Here is a 24015-nt window from a genome sequence, read left to right as displayed (position 1 = left end):
CCGTCTCACACCAGGACACACCAGGCATGAAGAGATGTCTCTGGTAGGGGGCGGTCCAAAGGAAGGATCACGCAGGGGCCTTGGCCAGCCCTCCAGGAAGCCCCCCAAGAGGCCTTTGGGTGAGGTTCTGGCACATTCCTGCACTGTAAGGACTCTAGAAGCCCAGTGAGGACCAGAGAGCAGGTTGCAGGCCCTCCTTCTTTCCCTCACCCCTACAAACAGATCAGGCACATGGTGCAAAGTAAAATCACAGGAAAAACACCAGCATGGATTTGCACATGCCCCCTGCTGAGTGGGGGCCCGAGCAAGCGAGGTAACAGTAATCACATACAGATGTGTTCATGCTGGGCTAAGACTGAGCGAGGGGCGGGGCTGGGGACGCAAAGGAAGCCTTTGGGCATGGGGGAGGTGACGCAGCTTAAATGCCACCTCATCAGAGGGGCCCTCCTGTGTGCCTTGAACCTAGAGTAATCACCTCTCCCATCAAATACCACTTAATCCCTACCTCATCCCCTTCCCATTATCTTGCATTGCACCTGTCGCCATCCATGCAGATGTGAGTGGCCTCAGGTCTGCAGCAGGCATTCCCTGCCCCACCAATGTTCCCGAGCTCTGCTGTCCTCTTTCTCTTCTCAGGCCCCACTCAGAGTCCACACCTGCCATCCCCCCTCCAGGCACACTCAGCTGTGGGCCTCACCAGGGCAGAGACTGAGTCTGTCTACTTCCCCCTCCAACCCCTGCTTCACCGCACCTGGTCCATGATAGACAGGCAATAAATGTCTTCAGTGACTGAGGAGGAAAACCGAAAGGACACGCCAGAGCCTACGTGCAAAGCACCTGTCCCCTCTGGGATCTAGAGATCTGTGTGCCACAGCTTTGATTTGGTCTGGATGACAGTACCAATGACGACCATCTAGTAAATTCTAACAAACTACCAGCCACTGGGATCAGTGCTTTACACGTTTCAACCCATTTAATACTCACACCCACTCCCAAGTCAGTATCATTGTCAATCCCATTTTACAAATGGGGAAACTGAGGCACAAGCCCATTAAGTCACTTGCCCAACTCACACAGCCAGCAAGTGGCAGAGCTGAGACTTGAACTCAGTTTTCTGACTCCAGGGCCCAAGCTTTAACCCGACACATCCCACCTGCCACATTTATGCACAGGAAAGGATGCATGCTCTTACACACGTGTGTGCACACGCACAGGTGTGCTCCTGGTCTGCCTGGGCAGCCCATCCTGGGGCCAGGCTGGACCCTCCCTCCACCTCTCCGCAAGACAGACCCAGACCCCTGACCTCAGCCCATGCCAGGCAAAGAGGGGAGGGGAGGCATTACCTGGAAAAACAGTCACTGCCACCGAGGCCCAGGGGACACTTCTGTCCACCCCACACCAGTAAGTGTCTGCATCTCCTTCCTCCAGGTCCTCTATGATCACAAGGAAAATGTGCTCCGTGGGGCTGTCTCGGAGGGTCACTCGGCCGCGTCTTACTTCCTGCCCCACCAGATGTGCCGTTTCAATAACTCGGATGCAGTCTCTCCAGTCGGGCCCTCGGCACCAGAACTTCCTGTGACCCTCCTCTCCTGCACCGTACTGGCACTTCATCACCAGTGTCTCTCCTACTGTACCCTTTAAGATCCTGGAGATGCTCAGAGTGAAACATCCTGAAAAACATAAATCCACACACCCTTAGCCAATATGTCTCGGGCTCCAGCCCCCATCACCGCTCCTCACAGTGACCCTGAATGAGTGAACAGATACGCCACCCCCCATCCTTGGGTGTCCCCTACCACACCCTCCTGTGGTCAACCCTCTACACGCCTAGTCTTACAAACATGCATGCAGCTGCGTACCCCTCGGTTCTGTGAACAAGATGGTCTTTCTGCTGCTTCTCTAGGAGACCAGAAAGATCCTCCTGTGGAAAATTAACCACCCCCCACCTACATAATACACACATACTCATTCTTCTCTCAAACCCTTTCCCCACGTTAGCCTCTCTCCCCAAACCATCTGACCTTCCTGGATCTCTGGAGGCGATAGCTCGTGAATCACCTCCCTGGGGTGGGTGTCACTCATATATGAGTCCGACTTGACACCCCTTCATTAAGTGCGGATCGAGAGAAAACTGAGTGCGGATCCAGCACCATCCTCATTATAACAGCTAACAGCAACTTAGGGCTCAAGAAGGACTGGGCACTGTCCTATGGTCTTACATGTGTTAATGGGTTTCATCCTCAAATCCTATCTGTCCTTGGAAGGACTCACCTAAGACTATACCCAACATGACCAGGCTTCATTAGTGCCTGAGTTAACACAGCGTTAGGATGGGCGGGATTTGGAATTCGAATATAGGGGAAGGAAGGAAGGAAGAGTTTCTCCCCAATTATAGGACTGAAGATGGAATAGTTTGATTCTAAGAAAGGACCCCGCAGTGGGTAACGTAGGCTATCAGGGGTGGAGGGACTTGTGACGGATGGCAGATGCTTCCTATCCAGCCGAGGAATTAGGTGGCAGCAGAGACCTGGTGGAAAGGGACTAAGAGGCAAGTGAGCAAAGGCTGAAGTATCTGTGCTAACTAGACTTAAATCAACCCCCTTTTCCACCCTGACAAGGACAACACACCATTGTACATGTAGAACCTCTCTTTGGACAGCAGTTCACGCCTTAAGTCAGGTAAAGGCAGATTTGGTGCGCAATTATCATGAGGATAATTTTCCCCTCCTCCATTCTGAACGGAGGATACATGGGAAAATAAGGTAGCTCAATACACGCGATCTTCCAGGAAGACTCTCCCAGCCTTCCGGATCTCCTATGCGGCTCTCTCCACAGAGTCTCCTTCTCCTACATTTGGCAGAGTAGACACACCCAAGTCCAAAGTCCCACTCACCTGGGAGGCAGAGGAGCAGGAAGGCCCCAGAAAGGTACATCTTCTGGCCCTGCTGGCTCATTCCTCTACCACATCTACAGAAGGAATAACGCACTAGGCCCTCTTGGTTGTCTAGAGATCCAAAGCCAAGTTCTTGCTTCTCCTTTTTTGTTCCTCCTCCCATTCCAGCCTTGCTATCACATCACTTCTAGATTTTTCAAAACATAATTCTCAAAATGAACCATGAGACTTAGCAAGCGCCAAGGGCTCCTGCAAAGCTTCAGGGTCCAGAGGCAAAACTGGACACTTGATTTTTCCATAAAAGGCGTTACAAGGTCCTCATGGGAAAAGCAAAATTTGTTGGCTTCCTTTACACTTAATCTACAGGTTGGTGTTTCATTTTAGAATTGTAGTGTTTATTTCATGTCTTTAGTGTTTCTACTTTTACTTACATTTAGAGGAATGGTTAGGGGCTCTAAAGCTATCAGTCCTCTGTTGCACCCACCCAGGCAACTGTGCAGGTCAAATTGACCAAAAAAAAAAAAAAAAAAAAGGCAGTGGGAGTGGGAACCCCTATGCACAGAACTTTGACCTACTTGTTTTCAAACCCTTTCCTTCCTTTTCCTGCTCAGCTTGTGTTTCAGGGACCTGAGCTTTGCAGGTTGTGTTTCCTAAGCTCTAAAGTCAATCTGCTCTGATTGCTTTCGGCCAATGGGAAGTCCTGGCAGGACAACAGAGGGAAGGGGCAGGGGAGGGCAGGGGGCTTCCTCACGGCCCACTCAGTGGGTGTGACTCCTCTATATTCCCGTCCCCTCCATGACACCAGCCCCCCGGGAGAAGCTGGCTGTGCTTCTACCTTCCAGCAAGTGACTCTGCAACTCTGGGTTGGGTTCTGGGTCTCTGCCTCCTGCCTCTGTCCCTCCAGCCTAAGGGTGGCCGGATCTTCTGCTGTTGCTAATCTCTGTGCCCACAGTTCTCTATTTGGCTTCTCAGAATTTCCATCACTTCCATTATAAACACTTCTGGTGGTTTCTGTTGTCCTGGTTGGGCCTTGACTGATATAAGCTGTCAGATCCTAATCTTCATGCTTTATATGCGGTTACTCAGGTGAAAGGGGCTAATTGAAACTAACAAAAGGTGCTCCTAATACCCTCACCACTCAGGAAATTGCACGGGTTTTAGAAACTCTGTGTCAGGAACTAGGCACAAAAACTAAATATATATTTAGCACAGCTTTTAACTCTTTATGCCATCAAATCACTCAGTCATTTGGTAGAGCCAATGGACTTCCTCGTAGAATAATGCTCTCAAATGTCTATAACAAAATGCAGAGGATTACAAAGGCAATCAATTACCCTGAAACGCCGCTGTCAAGAAATTTTCAAAAATCAGATTTGTGGGATTTCCATTTCTGCCCAAGGTGCAGTAACAAGGATTGATTTATTTTAACTAAAAACAACAAGAGCAACTAAAAAACTAAAATAAAATCAGAATATATGAAACAACAGTTTGAAGACACTGGGCATCAGGCAAAGCAGGACAGTGATCCCTGAGGATGGAAAATAAACAAGAGGAGCCCTGTGATTGCCCCATCTTATACTGGGAGTTTCCAGGCTGGGTCACAGAGAAGGGGAACCCCAGCAAAGGCTGGTAGACTTCCTGAGTTGGTAGGACAGAGCATAGATTCCAGGGAGACCAAGTTAGGCTGAGGGTCTCCAGCAAGTAGCCAGCAGAGAATGCTGATCAGTGCGTGCCTGTGAGAAAACTGACCAAGGCCAAAGAAACAACCTCCTGAGAGGATTAGAGAGGACAGTAACTGGGGTTCATACAGGCCTGGGAGTATTGGCTATTCCCACAAGCCCAACTAGAAAATCTCATAACTCATGGGACATTGGGAGGAGTACTCAAACAGTCCTTGCCTCAGTAGTGGGAAACAATTAGCCCTAGACTAACAAATCTTAATAGCAAGATTCAAAAGGATCAAAATATTTTCGGGTAACTTAACTACATCCCAGAACAAAATTCAAGAATATTTATAGGGCTACAAAAATACCTAGCACCTAGCCAGGTAGAATTCGCAAAGTCTAGCTTCCAATCAAAAATTACCAGGAAAGCAAAGAAGCAAGAAATTACAACCAATAATGATGGGGGGAAATCAATCAACTGAAACCAACCCAGGACTGACACCAATATTAGAAGCAGACAAGTAAATAAGAACATTTAAATTAATAAACAAGATAATACTGTATAGCACAGCGAAATATATACAAGATCTTGTGGTAGCTCACAGCAAAAATAAAATGTGACAATGAATATATGTATGTTCATGTATAACTGAAAAATTGTGCTCTACACTGAAATCTGACACAACATTGTAAAATGACTATTACTCAATAAAAAATGTTTAAAAAAAGAAAAAAAAGAATGGTTAAAATTTTAAAAAAGAACATTAAAATTATTGTTTAAGTATACTTCATATGTTCAAAAAGCTAGAGGAAAGATTAAACATGTTAAGTGGAGACATGAAAGGTATTTTACAAGGTCCATATTGAACTTTTAGAAATGAAAACTCGATCTGGGGTGAAAAATAACACTAGACGGGGTTAAGAGCAGATTAGACAGTAGAAGGAAAGAGTACTGAACATGGAGACATAATGGAAATCTCTTGACTGTAATTGTGAAGCTTTCAGTCTGGTTTCGCTCAGCCTCCGTGGTCTGGCACTAAGACCCCTCCGCTGCCTTGCTTTCAGGAAACAATCACAGGAAAACAAAATCCATAGCATCCAAGAGGGAGTGAGCAATCCAACAGCACATGTGGCACTCTGGTCAAATGCAGAGGCTGAGTGACAGGTGACGCTTGGAAAAATCCCAAGCCAGCAGACTTGTTTCCTTCTTCCAAAAGTGAGATTCAGATTGAGGGCACTGCTGTCAGGCAGGAAAAGCCAAAGTCATCTCAAGTTCCGTGTAAGAGTCTGCATGAAGGAGAAGCAAAAACCTGCACCAGCCCTGACTTAAAGCCCTTTGCTGAAGAAGTCCTGGTTGCTGGCTCCTTTTAGATATGATTTTCTCCATAATTGGATAAGGGAGAAACTTGCCACTTGCAAAATAAGACCAAAGTTATAAGTGGACCTCACCATACATGGAAGTTGTATTTGAATTTCATTTGAGTCTCGGCCCCAGAAAGAAGTGATTTTTTTTTTAACGTAGGAAAGTCAAAACACTCTTTTCCCTGCTGGAATCAGCATGAGGTATTTCCCCAGAAGCTGCACAGCCAGAAAGCCCTGTGTCATTCCTGCCCTTCCCTTCAACCACCCAGTGAGCAAGATCAGCTCAGGGGCACTGGACGCTTAACATCACCAATGATTCACACCTTCTAGCAAAGGGCAAAAACGAGGAGCCCAGTGTTGTCCAAACCGAGGGTCGAGACCTATTGGTGGGTCTTGAAATTAATGTAGTGAGTCTTGAGCAGACTTCTTCTTATAAACAGGATATGTTCAGATAGATCAGAGCATATCTCAGGGAGTCCTGGTAAATACTGAAATTTTTATTTCTGTTTCCTCTCCGTGTGGGCAGTGCTGCAATGTAAACTGAATTTCTCACTGTGAGTCACGGTAAAAAAAAAAAAAATTTGAAAGTCATGACCCAGATGGTGTTTGAGCATTTAACATTTCACAGGAGACCCTCTCACCATTCTCTGTCTCTTGGAATCACCATCAAGCATGTTCTGGTCCAGAAAGGAGAGATGGCCCTGAGTTTAGCAGACCCTAGAACAAGCAGATAACGCCTTCATGTGTGTAGTGGACTTCACATTTTGAAAGTGAAGTATCTGTCAGGGATGTGAAATGAGAAGATCCTCGTGGTTATACCTGAAACTATCTGCCCACGTCATTCCATTTACGGATTGCTTTTTTTTTTAAATACTCAATCCCAACACAGACCAGGCTGAGAAAGGGGTGCTGGTACGGGGAGAAGACAGTGCACTGGAAGAACATGCCCAGAGGGAGGTAAGGCACAAAGCAAGCTGCTACTTTGGCGGTGAGCACCAGTGCCCCTCATCCACTGACTGGTATCTTCCTCCAGGACCACCCTGGCCAGCTGACTCACTTGCCTTCATCCATGTGAATAACTTCCTCATGGCTTGCTTGCTTTCTTTCTTTCTTTCTTCCTTTCTTCCTTTCTTCATTTTTAACTTCTTTCTCTTCCTTTTATTTCAAGCTATTAGGGGATACAAGGTTAGCAGTGCTAAACATAGCCTGGAACGGGAGAGAGGACTCCACAGAAAAGATCTGGAAAGATGAAGGTGAGTAATACCACCATTAAGGGTCTGGAGGTCCAAGAGGTCCCTCCGTAACCTTCACATCCACACAGGCAGGGCTGGTGAGAGAATAATGGGGTATTCAAGGTGAGAGACAGTCCCCTGAGCCAGCAGGGCTGAGGGAGAGGACCACCTGGGCGGGGCTGAGGGAGAGGAACATCCAGCAGGGGCTGGGGTCCTTGGCAGGACACAGACATTCCCAACCCAGCAAGGAGACATCTTTCTTTTCTTCCTGCCCTTCCACCTCCTGCTGCCCATTAGCTGAACCCAACCAGAAGCTGGAGAATGAGGTCATGTCCTCTACTCTGCTAAAACCACAAACCCCTCCAAGACAAACACCATGTCTGATTCATCTTAATATTCCCAGCACTTAATATAGTGACTGGTATATAACAGGTGCTCGGGAAACATGTGCTGCATGAATAGATGAATGAATGAAGGAATTCCATCTCCCTGGCAACCAGAGGCAGGGCATGGTGTTTGGCTGATAATTACGTTCTCATTATGTGAGATGGATAATGACCCCCAAGCATGCCCACAGAACTCAGTTTGAGACACTAGTTGCTCTGCAGAAACTGGTCATCCTGACATTAGTCACCAGACTCCCACTTCATACAAACACATCAGGTGTTCCAGCTCCCACTGTCCAGAGCTGGGATTCAGACAATGCCCAGGCATGCTGGTGAACCAGAAGCAGTAAGACTTTAGGAGGACTCCAGGGGTCTACTTTGGAGAAGGGAGCCCAAGCGCAGAAGAGGCGGGGATAGGGGGCAGTAGAGAGGCAGCCAGGGGTCTCAAAGCACCTTCTCCCTGTACCTGAGCTCAGGACTAGCCTGAGGAGGGGGTAGCTACTGGCAGCAGTGACAGAGCTGTCCTCACCAGTCCCCTGTAATGTATGGAGGGACAAGCAACTCTGCTTCAGGGCCGAGTGACAAAGTATGATTCAAAGAAGGGAGAGAAGACACAGCCTGGCCTCTCTGAGACCTCAGGGGCCACAGATCTGGGCTCGCTTGGAGCTGGCACCTTTGGCACTGGTGTTCACCTATTTTAATGATTGGCCCACTTAGAGACAGAAGAGGTCTACCAGAAGAGAAAGATTCTAAAATTAGGCCTTCAAACCAGGGAAATATCTATTTCAAAGACACTTTTCTATTTCTTCCCTTTGCCATTTGAAGGCCACAGAGAAGCTGGTGCTACACCAGGTCCCAAGAGAAGCACTTGGCAGATCACTCATCGGAAAATGACTTCCATTAGAATAGCACACTCGACTATTCAAAGCACTTCTGCATCAGTTACCTAATATCCGGTCAGCACAGACAGGCTCCAGGATAGAATGGCGTCTCAGAAATCATCGCTTTCAAGCTTTTGATCTTTCCTGCAAATTGGCTTCAAAGCTGCTTTTCCTTCTGAAATCTATTTTTGGGTCATTTGCAGAAAATTCCCCAGTGACAGTCTCTTCTTACTTCTTCATTTTGGCCAAGAATTTTTTCTTTTCTTTCCTTTTCTTTTCTTTTCTATTTTAATTGAAATAGAGTTGATTTACAATGTTGTGTTAGTTTCTGGTGTACAGCATAGTGATTCAGTTACATACACACACACACACATATATATAGAATATATATACATTCTTTTTCACATTCTTTTTCATTATAGATTATTCCAAGATATTGAATACAGTTCCCTATGCTACATAGTAGGACCTTGTTGTTTATCTATTTTATATATAGTAGTTTGTATCTGCAAATCCCAAACTCCTAATTTATCCCTCCCTCCTCACTTTCTCCTCTGGTAACCATAAGTTTGTTTTCTATGTCCATGAGTCTATTTCTGTTTTGTAAATAAGTTCATATGTGGTTTGGTTCTTTTTTAAAGATTCCAAAAGAATGTTTTCTTTTGGTGCTGTAATTCTTTGCATAACTCATTCAGTGGTCAAAAGAATAAAGTTGGTCAAAAGCAGACCAATTTTAATGTGTATTATTATATCCCACTCATTTGTCAAAGAATTACCAAGAGCTTGAGTTTTGAATTCTATGTGAAAGAGGCAACAAGGTGATGCCTATGGAAGTACGTACACCTCTGCCTCCATCAACCCATCACTGGACAAATCGAAATGTGGGCACATGCCTCAGCCCCCCACCCCTAAAACTTGACCTGTCCCCAGAGGAACCCAGCAGAGGAGAAACTCAGCAATGCTGAGATGTGGGTGGCACGTTCCCACACTCTGGTTTCTGAATGAGTCTGGGAGCCCCTCACAAACCTGAGCTGGCCACCAAGATAACCCGAAGCAAAGGTTTATGCACACAAGCTTTCCCAGGGAAAGAATCAGAGCTGTCAGAGACACCAATTTCAGCTCTTCTGACCAAGTGTGAAGGCCAGATTTCAACTATTCACTCCACGATGAGACGTCTGGGTCAGGTGAGGTCAGAACTGGCGCTCTCGTTATTTCTAAGTAGATAAACCAAATCAAATAAGCATCTTCTCTCCTGACTGCCTCCCATCACCTTCTATTCTCCATCCGGTCCTACACAGAAGAGGAGTTAGCTGGCTTAGAGCATCTCACTGCAGCCGCCAGGGGTGCAGGGTCACTAACCAGCAAAGGAAGTCAAGAGCCATCCGAGATGGTGCAGACACACACAAACAATACATTGACTCAGAACACATACAGATGCAACATACATGTATACAACAGATACATACAAAACACACAGATGCAATACACACATAACACATACATAGACACTAAACTCACATAGACACAATACACACATACACAAGAGATATACACAAAACAGACACACAATATATATACAGAGAGAAAACAGGTGGATACAACACACATATACAACAGACACACACGAACACATATACACACAATACATATAGATACAACATATTCTTAGAAAAAGACACAAGCATAGACACATATGCGAATACCTAAATCCACACACACACTTCCACGCACCTGGGGAAGCCTCTTACCTGGGGCCACTATGATTTCCACTCCATCCCCCGGGTCCTTCAGGTTTATTTTATGGTGCATTTGTAAGTGTCAGCATCATCCTCTGGCAGATTCTCCATGGCGACAATGAAAGTGTAATGACTGTAACCATCTTTTTTTTTTTTTTTAGGTGTACATAGATTTTATTTATTTATTTATTTTTTAAGACTGTGACCATCTTTAATGGAGACCCGGTCTCTCTTCTTCAGCTACTTCGGTCTTAATGAGGTAGGAACAGGAGTCCCAGGTGGCTCTCCGGCACCAGCATTTCACATATGCTCCCAGCCCTGTCCCCATTGGCACTGCACTGCCAGGGACCCTCCCTTCGGGCCACTCTCCTAGCCAGGGCCTCTCACTGAGGAGTCACCTGAAAAACAAATGCCCATGTATCTTCTCAGCCAGCACTATGACCTGGAAATGCCAAATTCTGGCAACAACACACACATCCATACGACAGCAACAACAAATTAAAACCAGAGGGAAGATGCCCCATGAACAGAAAGAGAACCACCATTTGTTGAGACCCTGCTGTATTAGAGACCTCACAGCAACTCTCCGTGGGGATGCTATATCCCCATCATACAGATGGAGAAACTGAGGCTCAGGGAAGTTGTATGACTTGCCCAAGTTCACAATAACCTATAGTGAAAGAGGAGGCATTTGAGTCAACTTCTGCCTGACTTCGTGCTTTGATCAGCAAAGTCTATCCCAGGGCAAAGGGATGAGGCATCTGTGGTTGCTGAATGCTTTAAGATAAATGTACTTAGCAAATATTTATTAATAATTATAACAATAACCCATATTTATTGAAAAATTCCACTACATAAATTATCTCATTTCATTCACCCATGAATAAGGAAGAATCATTATCCCCATTTTGCAGATGAGGAAACTGAGATTTAGCAAGGTTAAGTGATTTATCTAAGATCACAAAGCCAGCAAGTAGCAGAGTCAGAGTTCAAACTCATATTCCTCTGTTCCCAAGCCTCATGATTTTAACCAGTTTATGCTCCACCTCTATTGGTCGAATAAGATCCATAAAGATAAAAGAATAGATGTTTCCGTCCCCAGCCTTTCTCTGAGTAACTACTCTGAACTCAGGGTGCTGTCAACAAGGCCTCAGGACGCTTGCTTCTTTTTTTGAAAATCCCAGAAAACATCAGAGACGGACTCAAGGATAACGGTGGTTCTCGGTATCTCCAGGCACGTGCACAGGGTCTACCTGCAGATTCCAGTTTCCTAGCTGGTAAACCCCACAGAAGAACACGTGCAAATGCTCACAGTCAAATACAAGGAACTTCCACACACCCCACTCATTTTCACATGCCCAGTCCACTGGTTAGCAAAAGAATGACAAAAAAACAAGCTTCTCACTTAAGTATCACAAAGATCCACAGAAGCGGCAGCTCTTAGGAACCGCCCCACGTTGCGCGAATCCTTCTAAATCCAGCCTGCAGTTTCGATTCTTAGATTCGACGGAAGTTTCAGAGTGAGCTCATGCGGGTAAGAGGTGGGGAGGGTTGAGTGTCCCAGATAATTGAGGGGTGTAAACAAATGATGAGATGCAGCCACAAAAGTAGCTCGGGGCTTTCTGTGGTTGGTGGGTGGGGGGCGGCAAGTTAAAGAGTCCATTGTCCCCCTAAATCTGCAGACAAAGTTAGACTAACAGATTCATGGAACTGTATAGAGTCCAGAAACAGACTCACCTATATGTATATGGCCAATTGATTTTCAATCAAGACAATTCAATGGAAAAGGAAAAGTAATACTGGAGCAACTGAATATCCATGTGGGGGAAAAAATGAACCTTGACCTCTGTTCACACCATACACACAGATGAATTCTAATTCATTCATTCATTAATTTTTAAATGATCACAGACCTAAACACAAAGCCAGACCCTTAAGAGATACTTTTGCAAACTTGACATAGGCAACTATTTTCTTGGGACACAAAGAGCACCACCGTAAGTTTCGGATTGGATTTCATCAAAGTTAAAATTTTCCATTCATCAAGAGACATCATGTAGAAAATGAAGAGGCAGACCAGACACTGGGAAGAAATATATGCAGTGCATGTCTCTTGTCGTGGACTATAGACAGTGGACATCTGGCATACATAAAGAACTCTCATAAATCACCAATAAAAAAGGGAAGCAACTCAGTTTTTTAAGCCCCTGTCTTTTATTTATTTTAATTGAAGTATAGTTGATTGCAACTCAGTTTTTTAAATAGGCTTAAGATTTGAACAGACACTGCACTAAAGAAGATATATGAAAAGCTAATGCACATATGAAAAGGCACTCAGCAGCACTGGTTTTCAAAGAAATGCAATTTAAAACCACAATGCAATTTAGAACAGTGTTCATGGGTGCACTTAAAAAGGGGGGATATACTTAATGCCACTGAACTGTATACTTTGAAATGTTTAAATGATCAATTTCGTGTTATGTATACCTTACCACAATTTTATTTTTAAAAAAGAACAGGAAATGGACACACAGGTACTTAGGAGATTACCTCTCATCAAAAGATCATAATTTTCATAAAAAGATTTGGTCATACATACATACAGACCCACCCTTTCTTCCTGGCTAGTAGATATTTAGTGTCATCCCTAACTTAAATAATTTTATACATTATTTCACAGATAAGGAAGTAACATAAATGAGGTATTAACAGATAAGATATTAACATAAATTTTAAAAAATTTAAATGTACCCCCCCCTAAAAAACCAAACCCACACTGAGACACCATTTCACAGCCACTAGAATGGCTAAAATAAAAAACTCAGGCCTCCATGCCCTCGTCTCTAAATTGAAGAGTCTCTTATCTCATTGCTATGATGCCCTGTTCTATGGACCCCGACTTCACACAACTAATGACAAAAGGAGTCAAAACCCAAGAGATGAAGCCCACATCGTCCCATGCCATGATTTGTTCACCATTTATTTGTGATGTTCGATTGCCTCCCGATAGATCACTGGGACGTAGCTAAGCTAAAGCATCACATTAGAAAAATAAAGAAGCAAGAGCTGTAACGGTGACTGAGCACGAGGGCTGTCCTGGGGTCTCACACACGTTTCCTCATTCAGTCTTCACATCTGCCCTGTGCCGTGGTCCCCATTTCACTTTGTTTTCTTATACTTGACCTCGGTGCACAGAACCAAATCAATCAGAAACCCCGGCTGGTGAGCTTTAGCACCACACATGTGCTCTCTTTGGCTTTTATTTTATTTTATTTTATTTTATTTTATTTCCTCTAACCTCACTCTCATGCCTTGCACCCACTGAAACACCCTCTCTTGGATATTTCTCTTACACAAACTTTGAGCTGATCAAGCATCTCATTCAGCTGCTTTTTCAGCTGCACATCAAAGTTCTGAGATGCATCCGGGAAGCTGATGGTCATTCCTCCTGACCGATGAGGACTTTTCCACACTTTCCAGATTCTGTACCTTATCAGTTCTTTCTCTATTAACACACATTTCTGACTACTGGGTGATCCTCATACTCAACGATCTGTATGCTGTGGCCAAGAGCACTCCAGGGAACTTCCCTGGGCACAGTCTCGGCCCCTGCTACAGAAGAAACAATGGAGGTTAAGTGAGTTGGAATGAGTGGCAGAGTCGGGATTCAAATGCTGGCCACCAGGTTCCAGAATCCACAAGGCTGCGGGTATGCCTAACAACCAGGAAAGAATAAAAAAAAAAAAGTTGGGAGTCAACAACATGTTAGTGTTTCTCCAGCACAAAGTGACAGCCTATCGTTAACACACAATTAAAGCCAGCAATCCGGATCAGCTTGACAAAGGCAACCTTTGACAGCACCCATTCCTGGTGACTAATTCTGTTTTCATCAAGCAATGTTCAGACTGATAATTTGGTCTCCAGAACAGACCTCTCCATCTGGGAATTGAAGATAACCAATTATCATGCCAGGAATATTTCCCAGTGCAAATCAATAAACTAGAAATCTGGCTTATAAATCAGTCTCTTGGGGGATGTAGATGTGCTGAAACACTCCATCACTGACAACAATAAACTTCTCTAGTTGTGAAAGTAAATCTTACCCCATTTTCTCTAGCCCAGGACTAGGACTTGGGTGAGCAAACATTTGCTGAAATGAAGAGCAAAATTGAGTTCTCAATCGTCAAAACCAAGTTCTGCCCTGAAGCATGGTGATACCTGCTGAACTGAGACCACCCACCAAGCCCAGCCCGGAAACAGAAGACTCTTGCCCATCTTTGTCCACAACCTGCCATCACTACCTGAGCATCCTTCTTTGCACATACCTCCCCAGATACTGTTCCCACCACCCCACTCACCTCCACTGGTCCCTTCACATCCCTCAGTTGCCCCTGACCTCAAGCAGTTGGGAAGAGCATTGGACTGGGAGTCAAAACCCCTGGATACTAGTCTCAGTTCTGCCATTCACCTGCTGTATGACCTTGGGCAGGTCAAATAACCTCTGAGTGTCAGCTTTCTCACCTATTGAATGGAATCAGAAAGTATCAGCCTTGCTTTACCACCACAGAGTTACACTGAAAGTTAAATGAGTTTACACTCTGTATTATGATTAATATGGAGTGCTTTGCAAGCTACAAAATGCTATATTATCTCAAATTATTTCAAAATAAAACTGTTTAACACTATATTCAAGTGAGGATGCCTGGAATTGACAATCTCTGTAATCGTGCAGATGATTTTATCAGTTCCTCTCCTAAGCACATATGAATGGCTGCAGAAATAAACAGGAAGTCTTTGCCATTTCAATTGTTCCCCCGGTACCATTTTCACTCACGTCTCCACCAACACTTCTGCCCCAGGTACCTGGGAGTGAGAAGCGGGAGGTGGTCACAAACAGGGTCATGGTTCTGCCCACGGAGTTCATGTCTCCCCTCTACACAGCCCAGCCATTCTAGACTCTATCTGGGCCTACCCTGCAGAGAGCAAGAACTACATTCTCTTACTTCTGCTTTCATGTCTATCTCATCATTGTGGTTTCCATTTGGAAACCCACTCATTGTTTATTCTGCTGCCACTTTTTTTTTTAAAGGAAGAAACTGAAAAGAAAAACAGTAAGTGTTTGGCCAACAGTAAGTGTTTGTCCTGGAATACATCAGTGTGGCAACCTTCTGTTCTCATAGCCTGGAAACCCCACCAGCACTGTGACCATGGAGAGAAAATCAATGTGCCGCAGGCCTCGGGTGCTGGTGGCAGGATCTCCTGGGAGTGTTATAAGAGAGCCTTGACCACAAATGCTTGTGACAGCTTCATGCATAATCACCAAAATTTGGAGGCAACCAAGATATCCTTCAATAGATGAATGGATGAACAAACTGGGCTACATCCTACAAGGGGATGTTATTCAGTGCTGAAAAGAAGTGACGAAGAGCATCATGGTGCCATCAGACACCCCTCTTTTTCATCCCCTCTTCTAAGAACTAAAAAATCAGCACCCACCCACAAACAAATGTGCTTCTGTGGGAGTTACAGAAATCCAGCACCACACACCAAGGGAGCCGGGGGGAGTCTCACCCGCCCGTGCTTTGAGTAATAGGCAGACAGATCTAGGTAGGGGCAGCAGAACCAACAGGACCCAGTGGACTGGCCCCAGCCCTCCTCAGCCTCATTTGGGGATACCTGCTGACTGGGGCAGACACCCAGATACAAGAGAGCCTTGTTAAAGTCCAGGCTTTCCAAGGAAGATCTCAGCAGTCCATTGGAGCAAAAAATATACATGAATACATATTTTTATATGTTTGCATGCAGTGGGAAAGGTAAGAGGAACTTATCAGCACCACCTCTCCCCCAAGGTGAAACAGTGCGAGGCTGCACCAGCCTGCAGGGGCCTCTCCAGAGGGGGAAAGGGAGAGCAGTGGGTGACAGCTGTGCAGGACATTGCTAGGGGAACTGTCCAGCAGAGCCCAAAGCACTGAGATGAGACTGCTATGACTTGGGGAAGGGAGGAGTTCAGGAAAGAGGCAGATAAGAATATTAGAGGGCATTAAAGGGATGTGGTTCCTGCTGACTGCGTTCAGGACTCCAGCAGGAAGCCTGCCCAACAGTCATTGGGAAAACCTCACCTGAGGGTGCCCCCACCTGGCCAACTCACTGAGTGTCAAACCCACCCCTCCTCCACTCCGCAGCACCTCCATGTGTGCACTGCCAAGTGTCTGAGAGTGAGCAAGCTCTGGTAGACAGGGAGGGGGCACACTCAGGAAACTGGCCCGGCTCTGTGGGCAAAGAAAACCACAAACCTGAGCTATAGCGCCACCTTCTGGAAAACAAAGCAGTTTTCCAACAGCCAGCCCGGTTGAGTTATGAGGTCGAGAGAAGACAAACACGCTTAAGGATTTTGCCACAAGAGGGAGCCAAAAGCAAGGTTCCATACAAGGTTGGAGAAGGTCCCAGATATTAGCAGAACCAACAAAAATTCCTCCCACCTGAAGGCTGCTAGTAAAGTTAGGGGGAGATGATGCTACTTCAGATGCAAAAACAACAATGCCGAACTCCAAGGAACGTGAAGAATCAAGGACACATGTCATCAACAAAACATAGCAACAATTCATAGAATTGTGTGATCTACCTGATAAAGAATTCCAAGTAGCTTCTTTGAGGACTCGAACAAGAAAACAGGCAGGAAACTAACTGAATCAGGAAAACAATACAAAAACAAAATTAAAAATTTAATAAGGAGATAGAAATCATAAAGAAAAAAAGATCCAACCAGAAATTTTGGAGCTAAAGAGCTCAATGAATGAAATGAAAAATGCAATAGAGAACATCATTATTGGAATAGACCAAACAAAGAGAGAATCAGGGAACTAAAGGCTGGGAACTTTGATGTAGCTCAGTCAGAGGAGAGCAAAGGAAAAAAGAATGAAAAAGAGCAAAGAAAACCTATGTGATCTATGGGCACCATCAGATATACAAACATCAGAACAATTGGAATTGTAAAAGGAGAAAAGAGGAAGAAGGGAGCAGAAAGTTTATTTAAAAAAATAATAGCTGAGAACTTCCCAAACCTGGGGAGCGATTTGGACATTCAACTTCATGAAGCTAATAGATCACCCCATCATCTCAATGCAAAATAATTTGCTCCAAGTCACTTTATAATGAAACCATGAAAATCAAAGAAAAGAGTGAATCCTAAAATCAGCAAGAGTGAAAAAGATTGTAACCCCCCAAAGGAACCTCCTTTCGCCTATCAGCGGATTTCTCAGCAGAAACTCTACAGGTCAGGAGAGAGTGAAACGATATATTCAAAGTGTTGGAAGAAAAATACTGCCAGCCAAGAATATTCTATCTGGCAATTATCCTTCAGAAATAAAGGAGAAGTAAAGACATTCCCAGGGAAGAAATGCTGAGGCTGTCCATAGACCTGCCTTAAAAGCAATACCAAGAGGAATTCTTTAAGCTGAAATGAGAAGACGCTAATTAGTAACATGAAAATATACAACATACTAATAAGTGTAAATACACAGAAGACTCTAAATCTGTAATATGATGTGTTAACCACTTACCTATAATATAAACATTAAGGGAAAAGAGGATTTAAAATAACTATCGCTACTATAATTTGTTAACAAATACACAACACAAACACAGGTAAAGTGTGACATCAGAAATATAAAAGGGGGGAAGTAAAAGGGCAGGGCTTTTGTATGAGATCAAAGTTAAGTCGTTATCAGCTTAAAATGGAATGTTTTATCTAAAAGATGTTTTACAAAAGCCTGACGGTAACCATACAGCAAAAAAACTAGAGTAAATTCCCAAAAGATAAAGAGAGGGGATGTAGAGCATACCTCCATGGAAAACCACCAATTCACCAAGACAGACAGAAAGAGGGGGAAAGAACAATGGAGGATGGTAGAGCGCATGCTTAGCACACACAATGTCCTGGGTTCAATCCCCAGCACCTCCTCTAAAAGTAAGTAAATAAATAAATAAGCCTAATTATCTCTCCATCCACCAAAAAAAAAAAAAAAAAAAAAAAAAACTTAAAAAAAATTTAATGGAAGTTCAAAAGAGCCAGAAAGCAATTAATAAGATGGCATTAGTAAGTCCTTATATATCAGTAATTACTCTAAATGTAAATGGATTGAATTCTCCAATCAAAAGGCACAGAGTGACCAGATGGATTTAAAAAAAAAAAAAAAGACCCAATTATATGCTGCCTACAAGACACTTTAACTTTAAAGATGCACAGATTCTCAATAAAATATTAGCAAACCAAAGTCAACAGCACATTAAAAGGATCATATGCCATGATCAAGTGGGATTTATCCCTCGGATGCAAGGCTACTTCACCATACACAAATCAATAAATGTGATACACCACACTAACAGAATGAAAGATCAAAATCATATGATTATCTCAATAGATGCACAAAAAGCACTTGACAAAATACAACATCCTTTCATAATTCTTCTTTTAAAAACCCTCAACAAATAGGGTGTAGAAGAAACATATCTCAACATAATAAAGACAACATACAACAAACCCACAGCTAACATTATATTCAGTGATGAAATTCTGAAAGCTTTTCCTCTATAATCAGGAACAAGAAAAGGGGTGTCCACTCTCAGCATTTTTATTCAATGTAGTACTAGAAAATCTAGCTAGAACAATCAGGCAAGGTAAATAAATAAAAGGGATTCCAATAGGAAAGGAAGAAGTAAAACTGTCATTATTTGCAGGAGATATGATCTTGCACATAGAAAATCCCAAAGACCCAAATAAAAACTGTTGGAACTAATCAACAAATTCTGTAAAGTTGCAGGATATAAAATTAACATAGAGAAACAATTTGTTTCTCTATGTTAATAATGAACTATCTGAAAAAGAAATAAAGAAAACAATCTCAGTCACAATAGCATCAAAAAAAAAATGTAGGAATAAATTTTACCAAAGAAGTGAAAAATCTGTACAATGAAAACTACAACACTTTGATGAAAGAAATTGAAGATAAAACAAATAGAATGATATCCCATGTTCATGGATCAGAAGAATTACTATTGTTAAAATATCCATACTACACAAAGCCATTGATAGATTCACTGCAATCCCTATTAAAATTCCATAGCATTTTTTGCAGAAATCAAAAAAACAAATCCTAAAATTTGTACAAAAGACCTTGAATAGCCAAAGCAATCACAAGAAGACCAAAGCCAGAGGCTCCACACTTCCTCACTTTGGTAGTATTATATACAAAGGTAGAGAGATTAAAACAGCATGGTACTGACATAAAAACAGACACAAAGACCAAAGGAACAAAATAGAAAGCCCCCAAATAAATCCCGGCTATGCAGTCAACTAATATTTGACAAGAGAGCCAAGAGCACTCAATGGGGAAAGGATGGTCTCTTCAACAAATGATACTGGGAACACTGGAAAACCACATGCAGGTAAGTGACATCGGATCTCTATCTTACATGACCCACAAAAATTAACTCAAAACGGATTACAGACTTCAGCTGAGACTTCAGTTGAGGCTCCCAGGGCCTCAGTTATGAGCAGATCCCTGGATACCTCGCAACTTACAGTCCAAACTTCCTTCCAGCCTGAGACCTCTGTATCAGTCCTGTCCTTGATCTCTCCTCTTGGACTGTCTCAAAGATACATCCAGCTCAACATGTCCAAAGCTAAACTCATGATTATGCCCCTCTGAAAAGGAGTCTCACCCTCTTCCACCATTTCCTAGTTGTCACCCCTGACCCATCTTTCCCTTCATCCCTACATCCTGGAGTCCATCCAGTGCTGCCTCATAAGGCCCTCAGGTTTATCCACCGCTCTGTCTCCACCGCGGCCAACTTAGCTCAGGCTACTGTCATCTCACAATCGCCTCCTGGCTGGCCTGCCCACCTCCACTCTTGGTTATTCACTACCCTGCAGCCAGAATACGCCTTTTGAAAAACAAATCCAGTCTTGTCATTACTCTTTATAAAACATTCAACAGCCTCCCAAGACTTTTAGGATAAAGGCCAAACTCCTCCAACAGACCTCAGTTTGGCCCCTGCCGACTTCCCAGGCCTTGTTCCACACCAACCTCCCCCTCCTTCCCCAGGTGACAACCACGAGGTTTCAGTTCCTCATACAGTACACACCCCCTTGGCTATTGGAACTTTTCATGTGCTGTTTCCTGGGCCTAGGATGCTCCTTTCTTCCCTTTGCCTGGTTAACTCATACTCTTCCTTCAGATCTCAGATAGATTGTCATTTATTCATTTAACAAATATTTATTGGACCCCCACAGGTGTTATACTAGGTGCTGGGATCAACGAAAAAACAGATTAAATTCTCATCCTAAAGAAGTTTACACTCCCTTGGTGGGAGGAGGAAGGTAGACAATAAACAAACATAAAACATGTCAGGAGGTCATAAGTGCCCAGAAGAAAAAGAGAGCAGTGTGTCAAGGGGACCCAGCACTATTAGATATCAAGGAAAGTCTCTATGATAAAGTGATAATTTAGCAGAGACCTGAAAGAAGTGAGAGTCATGCTAATAGCTGGGGATAAAGGATCCAAGGCAGAGGGCACAGCAAGTGCAAAGGTCCTGAGGCAGGAGCAAAAAGGCTGGAAGAGAGGGAGTGGGGGCGGGAGTAGAAGCAGCTGAGATCAGAGAGGAAATGAAGAGTTATCATTTAAGGACCTGTAGGCTTTCAAGGAGAGTTTGGATTTTACTCTGAATGATGTAGGGAGCCACTGGAGAATGACATGATCTGACTTTATAAGGATTACACTGACTGCTGTGAGGAAAAATGGCTGGTGGAGATAAGGGTGAAAGAGAGAAGACCATGAAGAGGCAATTATAAGGTTCCAGGTGTGAGAGGATGGTGGCCTGGACCAGGCCAGGGCAATGGAGGGGGTGAGAAGTTGCCAGACCCCAGATACACCAAAGCCCCAGCTGTAAGTTCCCAGAGCACATCCTTTATCCAACACAATTGCAATTGGACATTAACTTGTGTGTGTTTGATTCACCTCTGACTCCCTAACTTACTGGGCCGTGAGCCTCAAAGAGGCAGGAAGGGGGTTTCTTTGCTCACCATTGCATCTCCAGCACCCAGTGCCCATAAGAGATGTGCTGTACAATTCTGTTGCGTCAATGAATGAACAAATAACCCAAACAAAGAAAAAAGCACACACACACAAACATTCACACAATTTCACAATTTGCTAGGTCAAGCCTTCTCTGTTCTCTCAAGGCTCTGCAAGAAGCAGTCATCCCGGGTCCTCTCTGTGCCCAACACCACCCAGGCACAATATCAAAGGACAGCCCATCAGGGTAGCACGACATCTGCCACCTGGGCTCAGGTCCAGGGTCTACCAGTCATGGCTGGAGACATAAAGTTGCCAACAATTGCTGTGTTTACTTTGTGCCAGAGAGTACTTTAAATACTTTTAAATGTATTACCTCATTTAATCCCCCATGCCAGTCAAATGAAGTAGTACTATCCCCATTTTTCAGATGTGGAAACTGAGGCACAAAGAGCTTTATGACTTGCCCTGGAACTCAGGGCCTGTAAGAGGCAGATGCGGGTGGGCCAGTCCCCTGAAGCAGGGCGTGGCCATCCTCCTGGGTCTCTCCCAGTCTCCCTCCCTCTGACACTTTGACCTGCAGAAGCCTCAGTTGCTGGAACCTTCCATCTCCCAGTCTCTCAATCTTTCCTGGCCTCTCTCTCTTCCCACCCAGGCCCATGTGAATGTGCTCTGGCTTTTTACCCTAGATATGTCACCTTCTCACATTCCTGGATCCTCCTGGAAAGCCAAGAGCATCTGAAACTCTTTTCTAAACCTCTCCAAGTTTAGATCTCCAATCTCACTGAAAACGCAAGACAAATGCCAGACAGTTCCCCACCCACCCACCCCTCCGCGTGCACCCCCGCCCCCACCCCGGAATCTCCGAGTTCTCTCACCATCTCCCTCCACTGACCAAGCGTCAGCCTCCAGAGGGCTAGTCACAAGGAACCTGGCATCCAGACGCAGAGTCCACAAGTCACCAGGATGTTGGAGATCACCATTCACTGTCGGGGCCCTAGACCACAGAGCGGCCCGGCAAAGCCTGGCCCATCAGCTCCAAAGTGCTGTCTGCTGGGGGACCCGGCTAACAGAGCCCTGGGACAGACGCCTTAATATCCTACAAATCCAAGGCTGTGGGTGCAGGGAGCCAAAGCCGCATTTCTGAGCCAGTTTGTGTCCCGCTTAGGCCAGAATCCTGGAAGTCAAGAGACTGAGAGTAATGGCTATCATTTTTCTTGATTCAGTTGCATTTTTGAGAACCGAAACTCCAGGATTGCTGAAGGCAGGGGAAGCAATATTCGGCGAACCAGCCCACAGAGCTGTGCGCTGTGGTTGGTACATTCAAGGTCTGAGTCATCGGCCCTCCAAGTCCTACCGGGCGAAGGGCAGCGGGAGCGCGCGCCCCCTGGCGGACGTTAGAGGAGGAGGGCTAGGGGGCGCCAAGAAAAAGGAAAAGGAAGAGGGGAATGGAGGAGGTAGACGGGGCCGGGGATGCAGAAGGAGAGAAAGTGGGGAGCCAAGGAGGAGCAGGGGAAGGAGGAGGAAGAGAGGGGCTCCCAGAGTCTAGCCTGAAGCTGAGGATCGTGAGAGGCTGAAACCTAACGTCTGCTTGATGACTGCATTTTTCAGGATGGGAAATCATCTTATGTCCCCTCCAGTCCACTGGGAGTCCGCTGGAACAGTGCACTGACAAGGTGGAAGGCTGAGCCCGGGCTCCTAGGCTAGCAGGCTGTCACTGGTTAGTGATCAGTGAATGGAAGGCAGAAGGAGGGCACACCTGCCAAGTGTTCACCGTTCCTGGTCTGAGCTGTTCCAGAGTTCACATAGATACTCCGTAGCAAAGTCAGATCCCAGAATAACCCTGGCTCTGCAAGACTCTGCCCGCTGAGAATCTGAAACGATTTCCCTCTTACTGTTCAGCCAGGCCTAGAGTCCTCAGCTGAACCTGCAGGGTTCTAGGCCCTTTAGGGACATGGAGTTTCCGTGAAATCTCCTGTTTTCAGTTTTAGCATCTCCTGGAACAGCCAGCTCCCATCTAACCCAGCAGCATCCAGGAAACATCCCTTAACCACACTTGACCCAAGAAGCAGCCACGTGGCTGCCAGAAAACCAAGCAAGCAAGTTGAACCCACAGGCAGCCCCACACTCTCTCCCCACACCCCTCCATCACCTCCTTCTTACCTCCTTTCCTGCCATCTGCCACAATGAAAAGAGAGGTAGTTGGTCTTTAAGAACAAATCTTTTAAAATGAATGAATATGAAAAATCTAAGAGAAAAATATCACTAGTTTTATCCCTTAGGCTTCAAGCATTGACAGGTTTAAGGCAGGGGGAGGGATAAAAAAGTAGGAAACGTGAATGAAGAGAGGCAGTATATGGGGGAAAGCCAGCAAGAAGCTAGAAGGGCAGATTCTATTCCTGGTTCTACCATCGTCCCTGGGCCTGAGCGTTCCCACCTGCAGAAGGAGGAAACGGGACTGAAAGAAGGTACCAGACCTTGCTGCTCCCACCTGAGGTCTTGGCCCCCCTCAGGGGTCATCTCTAGGTATTAGAGGAAAGGGCTGGGGGAGCCAGCCTCCTCGGAACCCCCTGCTTCAATTAAGGCAGCTTCCAGATGAAATTTAATTTAAACAGAGGTTCTGCAACTGTAAAAAATAGAATATTAAATATTTCATACAAAGAGTATATACAACCTAGAAGTAAATAATAAAGCTCCCACCCACCTTAAGAAAATTTCTTTGTTCCCTGATTTAAATGTAATATATGTTCACTATAGAAATTTCACAAGATCCAGAATACTGAGAAAAT

The 24015-nt window shown here is 44.8% G+C and overlaps 1 protein-coding gene across 13 annotated transcripts in view; it reads right to left on the bottom strand.

The window, feature by feature from the left end:
- The window catches only part of LOC105104964 (CMRF35-like molecule 5), a 28677-nt gene extending 6186 nt beyond the window's left edge, over positions 1-22491 (bottom strand). For 7 of the 13 annotated variants that reach the window (XM_064495551.1, XM_064495556.1, XM_064495557.1 and 4 more), the window contains exons 1-5: positions 22105-22490; positions 10167-10552; positions 8484-8701; positions 6977-7087; positions 1344-1670 (exon numbers count right to left, since the gene is read on the bottom strand). In XM_064495551.1, the coding sequence (XP_064351621.1) occupies positions 1344-1670; positions 6977-7055 (406 nt within the window). In that variant the 5' untranslated portion in view covers positions 7056-7087; positions 8484-8701; positions 10167-10552; positions 22105-22490. Of the gene's footprint in view, positions 1-1343; positions 1671-2893; positions 3027-6976; positions 7088-8483; positions 8702-10166; positions 10553-22104 lie in introns of those variants that run through there. The other 6 variants (XM_064495552.1, XM_064495562.1, XM_064495560.1 and 3 more) reach the window with 6 other exon arrangements.
- Positions 22492-24015: the final 1524 nt, after the last annotated feature.

Source organism: Camelus dromedarius, chromosome 16, assembly GCF_036321535.1.
Source record: "Camelus dromedarius isolate mCamDro1 chromosome 16, mCamDro1.pat, whole genome shotgun sequence".
Taxonomy (NCBI): domain Eukaryota; kingdom Metazoa; phylum Chordata; class Mammalia; order Artiodactyla; family Camelidae; genus Camelus; species Camelus dromedarius.
This window is presented reverse-complemented; position numbering and strand designations above follow the sequence as displayed.